General features: G+C 35.2%; 1 protein-coding gene across 3 annotated transcripts in view; it reads right to left on the bottom strand.

The window, feature by feature from the left end:
* LOC109147277 (F-box/FBD/LRR-repeat protein At1g13570-like) overlaps positions 1 to 16,219 on the bottom strand; it is a 71,307-nt gene extending 55,088 nt beyond the window's left edge. Inside the window, exons 1-3 of one of the 3 annotated variants that reach the window (XM_019294928.1) lie at positions 16,144 to 16,219; positions 15,298 to 16,096; positions 15,021 to 15,176 (exon numbers count right to left, since the gene is read on the bottom strand). In XM_019294928.1, the coding sequence (XP_019150473.1) occupies positions 15,021 to 15,176; positions 15,298 to 15,318 (177 nt within the window). In that variant the 5' untranslated portion in view covers positions 15,319 to 16,096; positions 16,144 to 16,219. Of the gene's footprint in view, positions 1 to 14,477; positions 14,885 to 15,020; positions 15,177 to 15,297; positions 16,097 to 16,143 lie in introns of those variants that run through there. The other 2 variants (XM_019294930.1, XM_019294929.1) reach the window with 2 other exon arrangements.
* Between the last annotated feature and the right edge of the window lie 2,983 nt (positions 16,220 to 19,202).

Here is a 19,202-nt window from a genome sequence, read left to right as displayed (position 1 = left end):
TAATCTTTTGACCACATTAAATGATGGGGTGTAAATAGCATTTTTTAGTTAGCACCACCTATAAAGTAGTTTGACCTATTATGTAGGTGGTGCAAATAGTAAAAAGGGGGTGTGAATAGAATTTCCCTATTCATAATATCACTTTAAGAAACATTCTCCCTTTCAATCATTGTAGTCTCTTCCCGTCTTCCCGCAACTCCCCAAGCCCTAACTCAAACAACAGCAACGGTTCCCACCTGAAGACTCCGCCTCCTCTGTGAACCAAGGTAACGTCTCCTTCATAGCTTTTTTTTTTTCCTGAGTGGTTTATAGTAATCCTTTTTTGTTGATTTAAAGCTAACTGGGGTAGACATATCATCAGGGGTAACTCTAAAGTAGATAGAGCTTCCGTATTTATTGTATTGTATTAAAATATTAATATATATATATATATATATATATATATATATATATATATAAAGATCCCGTCACCTTCTCCGGTGAGAAGGCGAGGGACTGCCTTCTCACCGGAGAAGATAACTGGGCTGCCTTCTCCGGCAAGAAGGCAGCCCAGTGGGTCGCCTTCCCACTGAAGAAGGCGACCCAAGTAGCTTTCTACCTGGGCTGCCTTCTCCGGTGAGAAGACAACCCACAATGGGTGGATACACTATAAGCTGACACATATTATACATATATATATATATATATATATATATATATATATATATATATAGAGTCTAATTTAAAAAAAAAAAAAAAAAAAAAAAACATTAACATGTTAAAATTAAATTTTCAGAAAATGAGATCTTACCATCTAGAGGAAATATTTCATCTGAGCATCTCCATATTACTTCTGGAATCCACAGTCAAAGCCATACAATTTCATGACAAGATTTACCATTGTACACTCCAACAAGTCTTTTACTCCACGGGATTTTTTTAACGTTGAAAAATATCACTCTATTGTAAAATAATTATATTTTTTTTTTTCGAAGGGAGCCTATATGGCATTTATTCAAATTACACTGAAATAGAACTTGGTGGGATAGAGTTCCAATACATAGCAGTAGTCTGAGCAAAAGCAGTAGAAACTAAGCTATGTGCTAGGTAATTATCTGATCTAGAAATAAAATTGAGTGAACAAGACTCAAAGGAGGCAATGCGAGTTCTACAGGCATCAATCGCATAACCAATATATGAACGGAAAGGAATAGTTGTAAAATAATTATATAATTGTATTTTTCGATCTATCATATATTTTCATACGCTATAAAAACAATGTAGTCCAAACACGAATACATTCCAAACATTATTTTAAATTTTTTAGATTAAATTTGAAAATGAATTATTATGAAATACAATTATTATTGAAGAGTTGATAAGAGCCATTTTTTTAAAAAAAATTTTCTGTGTTATTTGTAGACAATTCCAACATATTATCAGCTAATTAACAGTTCTAAAATTCATATTCGACAAGTTAGTGGAAATCTTTCAACGCCAATTAGCACGTTGATTAATGGTACGCACAATCTAAAAACTATACTTAGAGTTGAATTTATTTGATCTATATTTATGTTAATAAATTTAATATATACTCATTTTTGTTAAATTTTGCATTTCCTAGCTGCACAAACAATATGATGGACTCAATTCAATTTTACAGCTTACAATTAACTTTTTTAATGCTTTCTGTTTATTTGTAATATTTTTGGGGAGTTATTTTTAATTACATTTAATTTATTGTTCTTTGTAGATAATTTTTTTGAGTTTTATGTTGATAGTTTTAAATTTTTTGTTGACCAATGATCAAAATGGTTATGCCCGAACAAAAATGGAATATTTCGATAAAAATATTTAAAAGTGAATTGTCACTTATAAATTTAGAATGAAAAATGAAATTAATTTTACTTTTTAATTAAAATATGGAACTTTTCTATAGATTTATAAACAAAATATTACATGAATTCTCTGGAAACATATGCAAGTAAATATACTACTTAAATTTTATGTATTATATCGTTTTGTCATACGATTTACAAGTTCCAATCTTCCTCCAGAATATAGTACACATCCTAAATAGATAGTTAGGTGTTTAGTTCATGATTTTTCATATTACGCATGAGAATCAAAATTATAGTTAGTATTTAGTTGACAACATTTTAAAACACAATAATGAGATTTGATTTTTCATTCAATTAAAAATTTTATTTCTTAATTAAAAATAGGTATCATTCCTTCTTATGGTCAAGTGATCTAATTTTATTTTTTTTAGCATCTAAGAAGAATTTTCTTATTTATGAAATTGTAGATTCAACTATTGGCAGACCTCATCTTGAAGAAAACACATCAGTTGGTGACAAATTATTGTATAGACCATGGCCTATACAATGTTATGTGGGCCATAATAAAAAGTACATTATTTTTATACTGAATGTACATTATTTTTGTATTAAGTGTACATTGTACAATATAATGTACACTCAGTACAAAAATAATGTACATCCCCTGAATACAATGTACGTTATTTTTGTGCTGAATATACATTATTTTTGTACTGAATGTACATTATTTTATAGTATACAAAATATGGTCCACACAACTTGTATGGACCATGATCCACACAATAATGATTGTCAGTTGGTGGAGCTAGTTGATGATGGTAAGGTGCAGGCCCGGATTTTGGGCTGTGCAAGCTGGGCTACCGCACAGGGCCCCAAATTTTAGAGGGGCCCAAATTTTAGAAGCTCAATATTTTATTTTTACCTAGTTAGTTTAGAAATAAAAATTAAAAGTTTTTAATTAAACTTAAAAGGTTTTATAAAGAAATTGTAGGGATATGTATTTATTGTATTTTAACTTTGAGGTCTAAGGTTCAAAACTTGTGCACACTATTATTATTATTCCATAATATGTCTATTTTTACATGTACGTTGCACGGAAAAGATTTGTTATAATCTTTAAATTATAACAACGAATATTATATAGTGCAATTGATGAAATGACACTACTGGAAATTATGGAATTTCCGACCATCTGAAAATGATCTTAAATTAAGTTGATACCAAAAAAAGTTCGCCAAAAAATGGTCGGAAATAGCAACAAAGGTTTTTCCGAATACCAAAAGTGGTCGGAACAAGACTTTTGATTTGATTTAAGATCACTTTCAGGTGGTCGGAAATTTCATAATTTTCAGTAGTGCGGGTTGTATCGATTATGTTTTTTATGTTATCCTTGCTTGAATTCGAGCAAATAATTGCCTAATTATCCGTGCAGTGCGCGTGCAATGCACGGATAATTTTTTTTGTTATATATTTAGATAATAAAATTACGGTATTACTTATTAGTTTTAAAGATTTTAATTTTGGTAGGATCTTATTTATTTACCCGAACAGGACCACAAAATCTAAAAACCGGCCCTGCCAAAATATTATAGATTTTGATTGCCATACAAATTGCAATTGATCAAAAATGAACTGATAATAAACAAGGAGTCTTCCATATATAAAAGAAAATACATTACTCCCAAAAATTATAGAAACTGCATACAGACATGCATAGTAGGAAATTATTATGACAAAGTTGCAAGCTAGAATAATTACATATTTATGCCTTTAAGACATTTTTCCGAAAAAATCTTTAAGACTTAAATCCGAATAAAAATATTAGTATTGAAAAATAGCAACCTATATTTTGTATTATGATTAGCCCATAAAAAAACATATATTAGATAGAACATTATCACCATAAGCAAAATTATGGTAATAATTATCGAAAAATAGCTGCACATATTAATAGAGCAAATACCAATTTTCATCCCACGAATATTAACAAAATGACAATTTTAGTCCACATGTTTAATTCCTACCAAAATTCATCCCACAATTATTGTTTTACTACCAAAGTTAATCACTCCGGTCACAGGAGATGTTAAAACACGCCGGAGTCACTTTGGTCGCCGGATGCCATTATTAAACTTAATAGCCTGATTAATGTATGTCATTCATACCCTAATCCTTAATTCTTCTTCTCTCCCCTAATAATTGTCCTTGGTATTGAATCCTTTTTGTAAACTGTGAAAATAATTATTTCTCTGTTATTTTGCTGTCAAAATACTAATTGAAATAGGATCATATCTGCTGTGAATTTTGCTGTCAAAATACTTATTCAAGCAAGACTATCTCTATAGTGAATTTTGTTAAATTTATGGTGGTGAATTTTGCTATCAGATGAGAGTGTAAGTTAATGCATTCATTTATTTCATATTGTGAATAGCTATGGTCCATGGGATGAATGATGATGAATGTACTGTCAAGACATCTATTAATTTAAGTTCCTTATCATTCCTTATTATATATCATCAATATCCAAAGTGACTCCGACATGTTTTAACATTTCCAGTGACCGGAGTAATTAACTTTGGTAGTAAAACAATAGGTGTGGGATGAGTTTTAGTAGGAATTAAACATGTGGACTAAAATTGTCATTTGTTAATACTCGTGGGATAAAAATTGGTATTTGCTCCATATTAATATGTAGTGAGTATTACCATCATAATCAATCGAATGAATGATAATATATCTCTTAATTACGCCATTTTCAATAATAAAAGGTATGAGTATTTAAAAAAAAAAAAAAAAACAATCAATTTACTAATTAAGGTACTATCAATTACCATTTTTAACTGTAAGAAGTCCAGATAAAGGCATAATTAAAAACGGTTAATTTCAAGTAATATAAGAAATTAGCTATAATTACCATTAATAAGGATAATTATTATTTGAATAATGGTAAACGTAATAGCCGCAAAGAATGATATGCCAACCAGGGACAGAGCCACAAATACTGTTGAGGGAGTGGCGAAATAGGGACGGATTCACAAAATTTTTTCAGTAAAGGCGAAACATTAAAATAAAAGAGATATTAAAAAAATAATAAATAAATTACCTAAGAAATATAGGCGTAAATATTATTGGATATGGGCGAAAAATAAAACAAATCGAAACTTTATAAAAATATTCATAACAAAATATGAAACATAATTAATTTGTATGTGTATCAAATATTAAAAAAATTATTAAAACGTGACTGTGTTAAAGCCATAGGGAATGAGCCAAAAAACTGTAAAAATATATTAACAACTATATGATTTGAACCCCTAACCTTTATTATAAACTAAATGCATGCTCTACCAACTAATTTAACTCATTTCTTATGAACAATTAACAGTTTTTATATATTAATACTCAAAGATGTACTATATATACATACAAAAATTCACTACTGGAAATTCTGAAATTTCCGACCACCTGAAAGTGATCTTAAATCAAGTTGAAAGTCTTGTTCCGACCACTTTTGGTATCCGAAAAAACCTTTGTTGCTATTTCCGACCACTTTTTGGACTTTTTGGTATCAACTTAATTTAAGATCATTTTCAGGTGGTCGGAAATTTCAGAATTTCCAGTAGTGATTATATATAGGGTAGGAGTAGGGTGGGGTGGGGTGAGGGAGGACAGCTGACCCCCCTGCCCCCTTTGGCTCCGTCTATGATGCCAACCATCCCCAAAAATACCAATAATAATAATATATATAATAATATGCCAAGAATAATGGTAATTAATCAGATCGAACCTTAGCTTTTTCTGATTAAACATTAAACAATGCGAAATGTGGAACTAAACCAATTAAACATGATAATCATTTGAAAAAAAAATGGTAATTACTAGTATTAAAGCTTAATTACTATTTTAAGGATAATGATCCACATAGTATCATACCAATACATACAAAGATAATAAAGGCATGCTTAATTGACGCACAAGGTCAATTGGCAACTGACATTTATTACTTGCTCCTTGTAAAATGATTGTCTGTGTTTTATATTATATTAACTAGTATTTTCTATGTGCGATAAGTAAAAATAGGTGTACAATATTAGTACTTTATATTAAAATTTTAGATATTTAAATTATTGTAAATAATAATAATAATAATAATAATAATAATAATAATGTAAAACATTTTTATAAATTCAATATTTATATTTTAAGAAATAACTAACATATAACTACAATATATAATGTGTATATATTATTATTACTGAAGAAGATAAGAAAATATATAGTGGATGCATGTGCATGATAACAATAGTGGAAAAGATAACGGAAGTTATAACGGTAGGGGTATATTTGTCCAAAATATTGTATAGTACAACTTTTATAGCACAATAATGTATTACAAAAACATAACGGAAAAACGGACATAAATGAAGGGTATAACTCTCATTCATACTTATCATGTTTTTAGATATTAATCTTAATATATTAATATATTACAGAGTATATGTTTTTTTTTTGGTAGGGAAAAAGAAGTTAGGCCTCGAGATTATCTAATTTTGCCGCTGAAAGGACTCCCAGCATCACGGTCGAGCAACGTAAGCAAGTCTTCAGGTGCATCTGTGAAGGTCCAAGTGCCCCATTCCTCAAGTTGACCCAAATTGGTTAGGAAGTCGGCACAAGAGTTCCCTTCCTAAAAGTGTGGGAGAAGGAAATCTTATAAAAGTTTGCCACCATGGAGTAGCAATCTTCCAGTAATGGACAGTAGCAAATATCCTCCTCCTTGCCTTTTCTCATGAGATCAATCACCGCTTTTGAATCCATTTCCACAATAACCTGGAGAAACCCCTTTTCAAGGTAGAGCCGTAGACCCTCGCGTAGGCCCCACTGTTCTGCCATGAAACTATTGGCCTTTCCAATGTTGACCGTGAAGCCCCACTCAAGACCCCCCTCGGTGTTGCGAAGAAGGCCGCCAGCCGATGCTAACTTTATACCCTTTTTTTGCCGCTCCATCGGTGTTTAACTTGCACCAGCCTGTTTCTGGGGGATTCCATTGAACCAAGTGGGAGTTGGTTTTGATTACATTACTTTCTTTATGGAGAACCGTCGTTTCGTTGATTTGCGCCTTATCCTACCGCACATTATCCAGAGGAGATATCGCCATGTTATTAAAGACCCATTGATTCCTAGCTTTCCATCTTGCCCACAGCGTGAAGCAGAAGGTCGCAGTCTACCTCCAATCCTTATTGTTGACGCAGTTCGTCTTCACCCACTTCTCCATCGTCCAATGCACTGGGAAGATGAAGTTGTTCGGCCTGACGGTGAGCTTCCAAGTAATCTGAGCCGCACTACAATCCCAAAGGAGATGTTTCAAGGTTTCTTCATCCAGAACGCACCAAGGGCAGGTATTGTTCAACGACAAATGCCTTCTAAATCTTTCAGTGTTGGTGAGATTTCCTTTGAGAATGAGCCAGAGGATCATTTTAATTTTTTCCCAGCACGGAAGCCTCCAGAGCCAGGACCAATCTTCGTTATCATCATTCGTTCCTGCAATACAAGAATAAGTCGTTTCATGGAGAACGTACCTGCCTCTCCCAAATTCCAGCCAATGGCGTCTTTGTGATAATCCTCCAGCGAGATAGGAATCACACGGATGGCGTCTACTATAAAATCTGGGAGGACTTCTTGAAGTTTTGGGATATCGCAAGATTTGTTATTGAGTATGAAATCACTTACCGTGTACGCTTCTGAGCCATCCGGGATGACAACTGGGGTTTGAAATCACTTACCGTGTACGCTTCTGAGCCATCCGGGATGACAACTGGGGTTTGAAATCACTTACCGTGTACGCTTCTGAGCCATCCGGGATGACAACTGGGGTTTGAAATCACTTACCGTGTACGCTTCTGAGCCATCCGGGATGACAACTGGGGTTTTTCACCGACCCACCAATCTTTCGACATGTTGATTGTCTGGCCGTTTCCCACTGTCCAAGAGGCATTAGAGATGACTGAATTCCTCCCTCTAGTAACCCTTTTCCACGCCCAAGATCCGGAAGTAGGAACTGGGGCCGAGAAGAAATCCTTGTTCCTGACATATTTATCATTCAACGGAGGCCCAGGCCGCCAACATCCCGGGGTTGACAAACATCATTCCAGTTCACAAGGTGCATCTTTCTCTTGTCTTGGGTGTCCCAGGATATGTGTATAGTAGGATAGTAGCTGCATCGTTACTGAGAGCTACCCCATCGCGCGAGGCCGCGGCGCGCGCGAAATCTCCCCTTGTTCCCTCTCCATAACACTTCAAACCTTAAGAAAAAAGTTGGTGTATAAAAGGTAAGAAAAGTTGAGCTAGTCTAGCAATGTGGGACAAAGATCCAACTTAAGGAGTGCCTCTTTAAATGTTCCCAACAATCCCCCACATATTTAAGGTGGCAAGACTATACCCAACCAAACCTGAGCAAATACGGGAGCTAATTTCCATATCAGTGTGTAATACTTGAACTGACACGTAGTGGGATTAAGTAACTTTTTCCCGAGAGTGAATTGAATCTTGTACTCATCAGTTAATCGAGTTTTGAACTTAATTGCACTCATTAACTCTTTAATAAAACCATGTTCTGTCTATCTCTATATAGACTTATAATCTGTCAAGTCTATCTCAGCATAGACCACCCATAGCAGGCTACAGATTCAACATTGTTCTCAACAGTCATTTGGTGTAAGTCTTTCCGTGATTTTATTTCCCACACAAGTGGTCCATCACGAATTTCTTACCTCATTGGGTTTTAAACCCATTTCCCTTGAAGTTTCAAGGACGGTCTTCCGATTTAGACCTTTTGTGAAAGAGTCTGCAATATTCTTTTCAGACCTCACAAATTCCATTGTGATTACCCCATTTAGAATCAACTTCCTTACAGACTCATGTCTGACTCTTATGTGTCTTCTTTTGCCATTATAGACACTATTCTGCGCAACACAAATGGCAGTTCGCGAATCACAATGTATACGAACAGCAGGTGCTGGACACCCCCACAATGGCACGTCTGCCAGTAGGTTTCTTAGCCACTCTGCTTCTTGGCTTGCTAGATCCAGAGCTATGAATTCAGCTTCCATAGTTGATCTAGCAATGCACGATTGTTTGGTTGATTTCCAAGATACAGCGGTTCCACACATAGTGAATACATATCCACTAGTTGAGCTTGCATCATCGCTGACGTTTACCCAATTCGCGTCACAATACCCTTCTAACACGGCTGGCGACCCTTTGTAGTCGAGGCCCCAGTCCACTGTGCCTCTGAGGTATCGCAGTACCCGTTTTAGTGCATCCCAATGTGGAACACTCGGGTTGTGCGTGTAGCGACTAAGTTTGTTCACAGCATATGCAATGTCGGGTCTAGTATAATTCATCAGAAACATTAGACTTCCGATTATTTTTGCATATTCTTCTTGTGACACACTAGCCTCTATGTTTTTTGACAGTTTTACACTAGGATCAAAAGGGGTCTTGGCCAGAGTGACCTCATAACTCGCAAACTTCTTTAGAAGTTTCTCCATATAATGACCTTGGGATAAAAGATAACCTTTCTCAGTTTTTGTGATTTTTATCCCAAGTATCACATCGGCTTCCCCTAGATATTTCATGTCAAAGTTGTCACATAGAGTTCTTTTAGTTTCTTTTATAGCCTCGATGTTAGAGCTAAAGATTAGCATATCATCTACATAGAGACAAATAATCACAATGCTAGACTTTACCTCTTTAGCATATAAGCAGGCATCTGACCGGTTCATTGTATAACCCAGGTCTATTAAAGTTTTATGAAACTTCTCATACCATTGCTTAGGAGCTTGTTTCAAGCCATATAAAGATATTTTAAGTCTGCACACTTTCCCCTCTTGACTTGGATCCACGCATCTGGGAGGTTGCTCCATGTAGATTTCTTCTTCCAGTTCACTATTCAGAAACGCGGTTTTAACATCCATTTGGTGAACTGTCAACCTGTGTAATGATTCCAAATCAAATAGAACACGAATGGTTACTATCTTTGTCACTGGTGAGTAGGTGTAAAAGTAGTCCTCACCGAATCTTTGAGTGTAGCCTTTGGCCACTAGCCTTGCTTTGAACCTTTCAATAGACTCATGTGGCCTTAGTTTTCTTTTAAAGATCCATTTACAACCAATGGGCTTACAGCCTTTTGGTAGATTTACTAACTCCCATGTGTGATTTGACTGTATAGAGTCTAATTCACTTTTAACAGCTTCTCTCCACAACGTGGAATCTACCAAGCGCATAGCTTCATGAAAGGTTTTTGGTTCTTCTTCTAGGACTAATTGACATATGAATTGATCACAAATTTCATTCAAGTCTTTTAACTCTGTCATGTAAGTTATGAAATCACAACCAAAATTTTTCTCTATTCTAGGCCTTTTACTTCTTCTAGGCTCCTCAAAATTACTTGTGAAACTAGGAGGTAAAGGAGGAGAATTTTGGTACAAGCTGACATCATTTTTGGTATAGTCCTTTTTCATTGGAAAGAAGGTTTCAAAAAAGATGGCATCTCTAGATTCACACATTGAATGATTTTCTAAGTGCATGAATCTATACGCAACATTGTTCTCAGCATACCCAACAAAAATGGCATCTAGAGTTTTAGATCCCAGATTTGGCCTCTTGAAGGACGGTAGTCCTACTTTGGCTAAGCAGCCCCACACCTTTAGGTTTGAGGGACGAACGTAAACTTTTCGTATCGGTCCCCACATATGGCGCAAATGTTGGTTTTATGACTTTTGGACAGCCAACGGTAGGCCAACACTACTGTTAGAATAACGAAAATATAGGAGAAATATAGGGAAAATATATGGAGAAAATATAGGAACTTTGTATTGATGAGTATTGCTGGTGAATAATGAAAGTTGTCCCTCTCTTCTATGTGAGGAGTCTATTTATACATATTTTGGACCTAGAACCCTACAAGAAAATAAGAATTCTAGGCTGCCTCATATTGGGAGTCTTAGTTACATGGGGAATAACGAGACCTAATTCTATTATACATGAAATAATATAATGAGTCCAATTCTGAATATATTGGGAATAATAAGCCTAATCCTTGGCGAACTCTTGAGTTGTTCCGTATTAGGTATCCTTCCTGGGCTTCCTTCATCCAGTTACTTTCTTGGGCCGGTATATGTGGCCCAGGCCTAGTGTATCATCCATCACCTACGAATGCCTCATAACATATACATATGATACAATATAGTTTTAAAGTGAACCTGCTCGAACAAATCAATGACCTTGTGGTCAAGTAGCACCAAGTTGCTCTTCTAGGAAGTTATAGGTTGGCAATACTGATTCTTCGTGCTTCAATAGGTTGAGAAAGTAGATATGAACAAATACTGCATTGTAACAGAGTCACTCTTTGTGCTTCAATAGGTTGAGAAAGTAGTTATGAACATATAATGCATTATTAGTAGTCCTCAAACAAACATGATTAACTAACTGTCTATGCTGGTGGATCAAGTAACACGAAGTCGGATAATGTATAATCAAATCTGATACGAGATCAAAGGAAACTAACACAAACGATGGGCATAATTAAGAAAATTAAACGAAAAGGTTGAAATAATAGTTTGTGAAGACGAAGGCATCAACGACACCAATTACCGCCGTCATCCTCCACCGGAGCGCCAGCCGCCAGGCAACCAACATCAGAAGAAAATTTTCAAAAACAGGTTTTTCCTTCCTTTAATTTTTTTTTAAAGAAAAAAAATATACTTTATATTACGATAAAAAAAATGTATGTATATATTTCTATTTTTTTTAATGAAATGTATATTCAAAAATACCAAAATAATATACATATGTATAATCATTTCTATGATAGATACAAAATATATATAACATGTTAATGATGTTATATAGGTTAAAAAAAGTAAATAAAATTTTCAATTATAAAATGTTTTAATGTATGATGAGTGTTAATTATTACTATTTTTATGTAAATATTTAATTTTAAATTCATAAGGTTGTGTGCTAGTTTGAAGCTAGTATGTCATTTTCCCGCCTAATTTCCCGCCTGAAACCAGATGGGGACTATTCTTATTTATCCGTCGGGGACGGGGATGGGGTCAGAGTTTCGAGAACGGGATGGGGATGGGGATGGGGTCAGAATTTCGGGGATAGGGAATCTTTTAGGAATAAAATATTTTCTAAGGGACACTCGATCATGACCCAATACCGAACAGATGCCCCAAATGTATAGAGAAGTATATCCGAAGAATAATCCCTATCAATTTCAATTGGTATACCAATTGTGAAATTCTCTATGGTTGTGGTTTGCGGCAATACGACAAAGGAAAAAGTGAAAAAGTAAAAACATATAACTCACAAAAGTTACAATCTTATAGTCTTAGAATAATCTAGTTTATATTTACTCTGATCAATTGATACGAACCCGTATCAAGCCGGCACCGCTTTGAGTGGATGCAGACTCCAAAGATGGAATTAGGGGAGGGGAAAATCAGAGAGAGAGAGGGAGAGAGAGGGAGAGAGATTTCAGAGAAGGAAGATGATAGTAGAGAAGAAAAAGATAATAATAATTCGCATGTCTTTCCCCTAGCATGCAGGGTGATTATATACTAAGTTACTCCTATTATGCTTAGGACTATGATTCCTAATTAATATGATATAATAATGTAGTAGGACTAAACTAATGTATCCTATTACGAATAACCTTAGTCTAACAAATGTAATCAACCATCCATGCCGGTTTCCTTCGTTTTCTCCTTGGCCTAGTAGCATGGGTTGTTTCTTTTCTTTCTCCCAATTCTTGATTTTCACTTCTTCTACTGTGGATATACTCGTATCATCAATAAACATATATATATATATATATATATATATATATATATATATATATATATATATATATATATATAATCATCTATTCACCAACATTATTCATGATTTTAATCCAAATACATGTTTTTGCCATAATATGGTTTGCATCAAAAGATGCAATGTTACATTTTAAGTCAAATTTAAATGTATTTTTATTTATTAAATATTTTTAAAAGGACCCTAATTAAATTATTTTACATGATTTTTTTATCTGGTAGCTATACGTACCATTGACCAAATTCACCTTGTGATGTTTTTTTTCTTTGGTTTTCTAAGTTTGACGTAGTGGTATCTACTTGTAAAGATGCTATATCAAAACTTTTGGAGGAACATCATATTGTGTCTTAAACACACAAAATGTTGCATACTTTGAAGCTTAGGTCATTTAAAGATTCAAAGTTTAAAGTACTTCTAGTTGAAGGGCAACTTGTTGCTTTCTAACACTTGAAATGTCATCATTACATGTTACAAAATGTATGAATGCAAAGTTTAATGTTAAAAAGAAGAAATTGTTTGAATTTAATGATGACATACATTTCCCTTTTGGTATGAGGGTCCTTCAAAGTTAAATGTAGTGGTGCACAACTCCCCATTTGGTATCCTTCAAAAGTAGACATTGTTGGTGAGTGGTTTTTATTGGACCTAGCTTAAGATGAAAATGATTTAGTGAGTAGTAATTGGCCTATGATTTGCTTGTTCATTATGGCAAACAATCTATGACCACATAATACTCTTGTTTATCGATCTCCTAGATGTGAGGATTAGTGTCTAATTCCCGCTACACAATGTTATGAACTCAATGCTAGATGATGTTAACTTAATTAAAGCAAAAAAATACCGCATATATGAAGTAATTTATTAAATCTTCAAAAAGTTTACAATTTGATTGAAATGGAATCAATGTATATCAAGATCCCAAAATAATGTATTAACTTGAAAAGTCATGTACAAATTTTATGGAGGAATGCAAAACTCAACTACGTTAGTCAATGAATTTTTCAATATAACGTATTAACTTGGGAGATTTCAAACTATAATAAGTTAATAAATATTGATTCTTCATATGTAAAAACAATATATAACTTGGGAGATTTCAAACTATAATAAGTTAATAAATATTGATTCTTCATATGTAAAAACAATATATGTACTTCGGACTGATTGAGAAGACAATATGATGTGGAGCCGTTCTTTTAAATTCTTTATGGTTGGACATATTAACTACAATACTGCAATTGTTTTAAGACACTAACAAAATATTAGAACTACAATGCATCACACAATCCAAGTTGCATTATGCATACTCCATAGGAAATAAGGATATGAGACCGTTATGAGTAGTTCAATTGGTTCTCAGGCAGATTGCACCCAAAGAAATATGAGCTTTAAAAATTAAAGAATTCTACTATTTGGACTTCCAAATCTTACTCTTTAAATTTTATTCGAATTCAACTATTTGGACTCCCAAATCTTACTCCTTAAATTTCATTCATTGTTGTGACGGGCACTAATAAACTACTCATTTTCATGTGGGTCCCAATATAAATGTGTACATCAAGATTGTGTGTGTGGAATAAAAGTTGAGAGTAAAAAATAAAAATCCACCTAGTATTTTCGAAAAATGAAAATAGAAACACCATTGCATTTCAGTCATAAGAACACTTGGCTAAGCAGTAAGCACCAACATCACATCATCTGAAGTAAATTTTAGTGCAATTAACAGAGCAAAAATTTACAAAAAGATATTCGTGGAGTCTACTGAATACCTTAGTAAACAATCTAAGGTGTCATCCTCTTATCTAACAGAACATTTCAAGTTCCACCATATCTAAGTTGCATAAAAACTGAAGCATAGTTAAACCAACCAGTCCTTAAGCATAGTCTTTGCCCTTGATGACAATTTTTGCTTTTGGAGATGCACGAGGGAAGCATAGCAACTCCCTTAGGAACTTGATCACCGTGTAGCCATCTTTTATATAATCAGATTCCGTAATAACAACTCTCTCTAGTATAGGGGATTTTGAGAGCAGCATTTTCACAAAAAGCATTTCAATTGTGGATCCACAAAACAGTTTAATCTTGATTGTTTTAAGCATTTTAAGATCCTGATTAATAATGCAACTCTCTCGATCCTTCAAAAGTGTTGAAGCAGCTTGTATGTCACCATCTGAACATATCTACATACAACTCAACAACAAATAAAATAAAATAAAATAAAAACATGTACAGCTAACCATGAGGAAATAAAGAAAACAAAAAAATCACCATGGCCAAATATATACTCTATAAAGGTTTCTGTCTAGCAAAACTTACTCCTGTAATGTCCAGTTCACATAGGTTGGGAGATTTTTGAAGCAACTGCAAAACACCCTTGAGCTGCTTTTCATTGGCAAACTTTAAAGAATACAGTTTGATTACTTGCAGATTTATTGCAGTTGGGAAGGAGGCTACTTCAACATCTTCCCAATTCTTCAACAAAAATAATTAAAAGATTATATGAGACTTGAAAACCACTCTAACAAACCAGAAGGAAAAGAATATTTAATCTGTCAATACTATAGTCCATATATGAAGGAAGATAGATTCTCACCAACAACAAGTAGCCCTCCATGCATAGAACCTTAATTTCTTTCAAATGAAGTGCAAACCATCTCGATTTAACCGCACATATATGACCACCAATGGACAAGCTTTCAAGTTTTGGAGCACTAATCTTAAAATTATTGATCCCTCCTCTACAACTAACTTAACTCAAGATTCTCAAGATTAGGAATACTATACACAATTCCATTAACATTATGATTAAAAACAACACCCCTGAAAGCTAATGAAGTGAGACACAGGGAAAAATACAAGGAGCATTTAGTGGGAAATCAAAATACACACTGCAGAGTCTCAGCTGCTTGATTGTCGGGCACGAGAATATACAAAGTGGCAGCTTATATCGCCTGTCCCCATGAGAGATATAAAGTTCCTCAATGCCATTTCTTGATAGAAAAAGAAACCACTGATCTAAATCGGACTGCTCCAGCTTAGGATCAAGTAATCCGAGGGCAATGATGTCTAGACTAAATTTCTTCATGGGTCGAACACGCTGCAAGAGAATGTATGTTATCCGAATTCTCCGAAACACCCGAAGAAGCTCCAATCAAACGCAAGCCGCCCATGCTGCAACCAAATATCATTCCAGTGGGTTGAGAGCACAGCAGTTCTGGCAGCGTCTCGAGTGGGCAAACACTCCAAAATTCTGTCCTTTACCTCTACCGGCATATGACTTATTAGATCCTTACTTGCATCGGGTAGGGTTTCGATTCGCCGACTTTGAGCCATTAAACTGAAACAACAATGAGGCGTCAGTCGAAATCAAAAGCCAAAATCGTTCGGAGAATCTGCAAGATTTCGTAAATAAAAGGAGATTAGGAAGAGTTACCCTTACCTCTGTTGCCTCTGCCCTCTGATGTTAGGTTTTGGCCTTCGCGGGTAATGGAAGCCGAAGGGAATCAGAATGCTAAATGCTAATTGAGTGTGTTTGGTTGGCAGGTTTAGACTCAGGTACGAGGTATGAAAGTGATTGTTATTGTTTGGTTTTTAAAACACTATACTATGAGTTTGGAATACCAAAATGAATAAATTCATTCTCTTATTTTATAAAGGTTTCATCCCATTATTTATCCTTAGCCTAATCATTTCTATTCCAGGGATCGAGGTGAAACTTTGGAAGAATGACCAGGGATCGAGTCTCACCAGCGGCAGTGTGGGAGCAACCTCTTAAAGTGAGGGATCGAGTCTCACCAGCGGCAGTGAGGGGGGCTCTTTGTGCGCAGTGAGCATCGGTCTAGCCTCTATGGTTCATGTACGATTGAGTGTGCGCAGTGAGCATCGGTCTAGCCTCTATGGTTCATGTACGATTGAGTCACCATGATTTACATCCTCCCAAATGCTCTGTCAGGCCGGGCCGAGCATCGGTCTAGCCTCTATGGTTCATGTACGACCCAAATGCTCTGTCAGGCCGGGGTGTGGGCGACAAAATAGAGTTCATGCAATAATGGTAGAATTAAGAGTGAATTCCATTTTTGGTCCTACTGTTATAGGGACGTTTTCAATTTCAGTCCACTTTAATTTTTTTTTGCCACTTTACAACCACTGTTATTAGATGTGTTTCACTTTTAGTCCACCATTAATATTTCCGTCAAGAGGCCGTATAATCAAAGGGTATTTTGGTCTTTTTATGTTTGTCTCTTCTCTTTTAATCCAGGCGCTTCGTCCTTCTCCTCCGATATTCGAAGATGGCTCTTCGAACAACGAGAATGGGAAGCCAAAGCTACATCGTTTCGTTCGTTCCAACATGGGACGGCGAGGTTTCTTAGGTTTTAGGTTTAATGTTCTCATTTCTTTAGTCAAACATAGTCTTGGATGAGAAAAAAGGTCAAAATATCCCTAGATTACACGGCTTCTTGATGGAAATACTAACGGTGCGACTAAAAGTAGAACACATTCAATAATAGTGGCTATAAAGTGGCAAAAAAAATTAAGGTGAACTAAAATTGAAAACGCCCCTATAACAGTAGGACCAAAAATGGAATTCACTCTAGAATTAAAATGATATGTTAGTATTGCTATAACGAAACTAGTGTGTGGGGAGAATGAAACTGAAAATAGAACAATATTGTTAAATGAAACTAAAGTGTAATTAAAATGATACAATGGGCAACCCCATTCAATTCGCAGATCGAGACACAAAAGTTAAAGACACTTGTGATAATTGGTCTAGCAGACTAACAGAGTCTAGCACAACAAGATCAAAAGAAGATACCGTGGTAGGAGAACTCAACTTCTGGATAATCATTTGTGCATCTGTTTCAACTATAACCTGGGATAAACTATGTAGAGAACTGTTATGGAGTATATATTTGATATATAGAATATCTATATATTAGAAAATTTAGTGTTTTAGGTAGGTAGGAAATATGAAAACTTGTTTTCTATTCGTAGTCTTCTAGTACCTATTTATAGGTCTGTGTATTCTCTATTCTATGACAGCTTGAGACAATATACGACAACATATTAGAAACTCTCTCTCTTCACTTTTGTAAGTCTCCGGCCACCAGAAAAATTTTCCGACGACAGTTTCTGGGTTGCCTAAGTCCCCACTTCTCAGTTCTGGACTTAGTTTGGACCATTTGGCTTCCGTGATTTTTGTTCTACGGTCAGGTTGTTTCGTACCCCTTTAGGCCCCCTTTTTTGTGTGTTTTCTGACCTGTTTGAGTTTAGTTTTTGGTGGGTATGACTGAAAATAAGTCTGTTTTGGTGTGATTTTGTGATTTGTTTTGGTGGGTATGGTTGAGTATAGTTGAGTATAGTTGTGCTGCTGCTGCCTTGGAATCTTGTGACGGAGAGGGTTATTAGTGATGGGCTTGCGGCTGGTGTCTCTCTTAACCTCTAGAAGGATGGAGTCCGTTTTGTGTTTTAGTGTTGTCTCGTTTCGTGTTTTAGTGCTGCCTCGCTTTGGTGTTATCTCTCATTCGTTTTGGTGTTGTCTCTCCTTTTTGATGCTCGTCATTTGGAGCATACTTTCCTTTTGTTAGTCAAGATACTTCCCTTTTGTTAGTAAAGAATTTGTGTCCTCCAGTTTGGAGTTTGTCTTTGTTCAAGCTTCTGCGGTCCACTTTATGTTCACTCGGAGTTGCGGTATTGGTGGCGTTCACAGTTTTCGTTTCAGAAGAGTATCCAATTTCAAGCTTGTCCGATCACTTTGTGTTCAGCCATTGTTCATGGGATTCGTGACGTTCGAAGCTTTCGTTGGAGGGGGAGTATGAGTATCCAATCTCAAACTTGCTCGGTCACTTTGCATTCACCCGTTGTTCGTGAGATTCGTGGCGTTCGAAGCTTTCGTTGGAGGGGGAGTATAAGTATCCAATCTCAAGCTTGTTCGGTCACTTTGCGGCCACCCGTTGTTCGTGAGTTTGGTGGCGTTCAAGGCTTTCGTTTCAAAGGGGTGTCCTAAATGAACTTGAGTTATTTGTTATTTAGTTATTTTGGTTTATTAAAATATATGCTCCAACTTTGGAGTGTTATGGAATATATATTTGATATATAGAATCTCTATATATTGGGCAATTTAGAGTTTTAGGTAGGTAGGACATATGGAAACTTGTTTCCTGTTCGTAGATAATATACGACAGCACATTAGAAACTCTCTCTCTTCACTTTCGTAACAAGAACAATTCACCCGGGGTTGACGTAACAAAACATTTGTTGGAAGACAATCTGTTGCAGCTTAATTGCCAGAAAAAAAGATTTGCCTTTTGGAGGGAATTTCAGGTTCCAGACCATAGACCACTTCACACTTTCAGCCCCCCATCAAGGCTCTGTAGCATGTTTTAACTGAGAAAGTCCCATTAACATCTTTAGTCCAAATCAGCAAATCATATCTAGCTACTGCAGACAAGTGTATATTTAAAATCAAGGCAGCATCCCTTTGATTAAGTATATATA

Source organism: Ipomoea nil, unplaced genomic scaffold (assembly GCF_001879475.1).
Source record: "Ipomoea nil cultivar Tokyo-kokei standard unplaced genomic scaffold, Asagao_1.1 scaffold1978, whole genome shotgun sequence".
Lineage (NCBI taxonomy): Eukaryota > Viridiplantae > Streptophyta > Magnoliopsida > Solanales > Convolvulaceae > Ipomoea > Ipomoea nil.
Note: the sequence above shows the minus strand (reverse complement) of the source record. Positions and strands in the feature narration are given on the sequence as shown.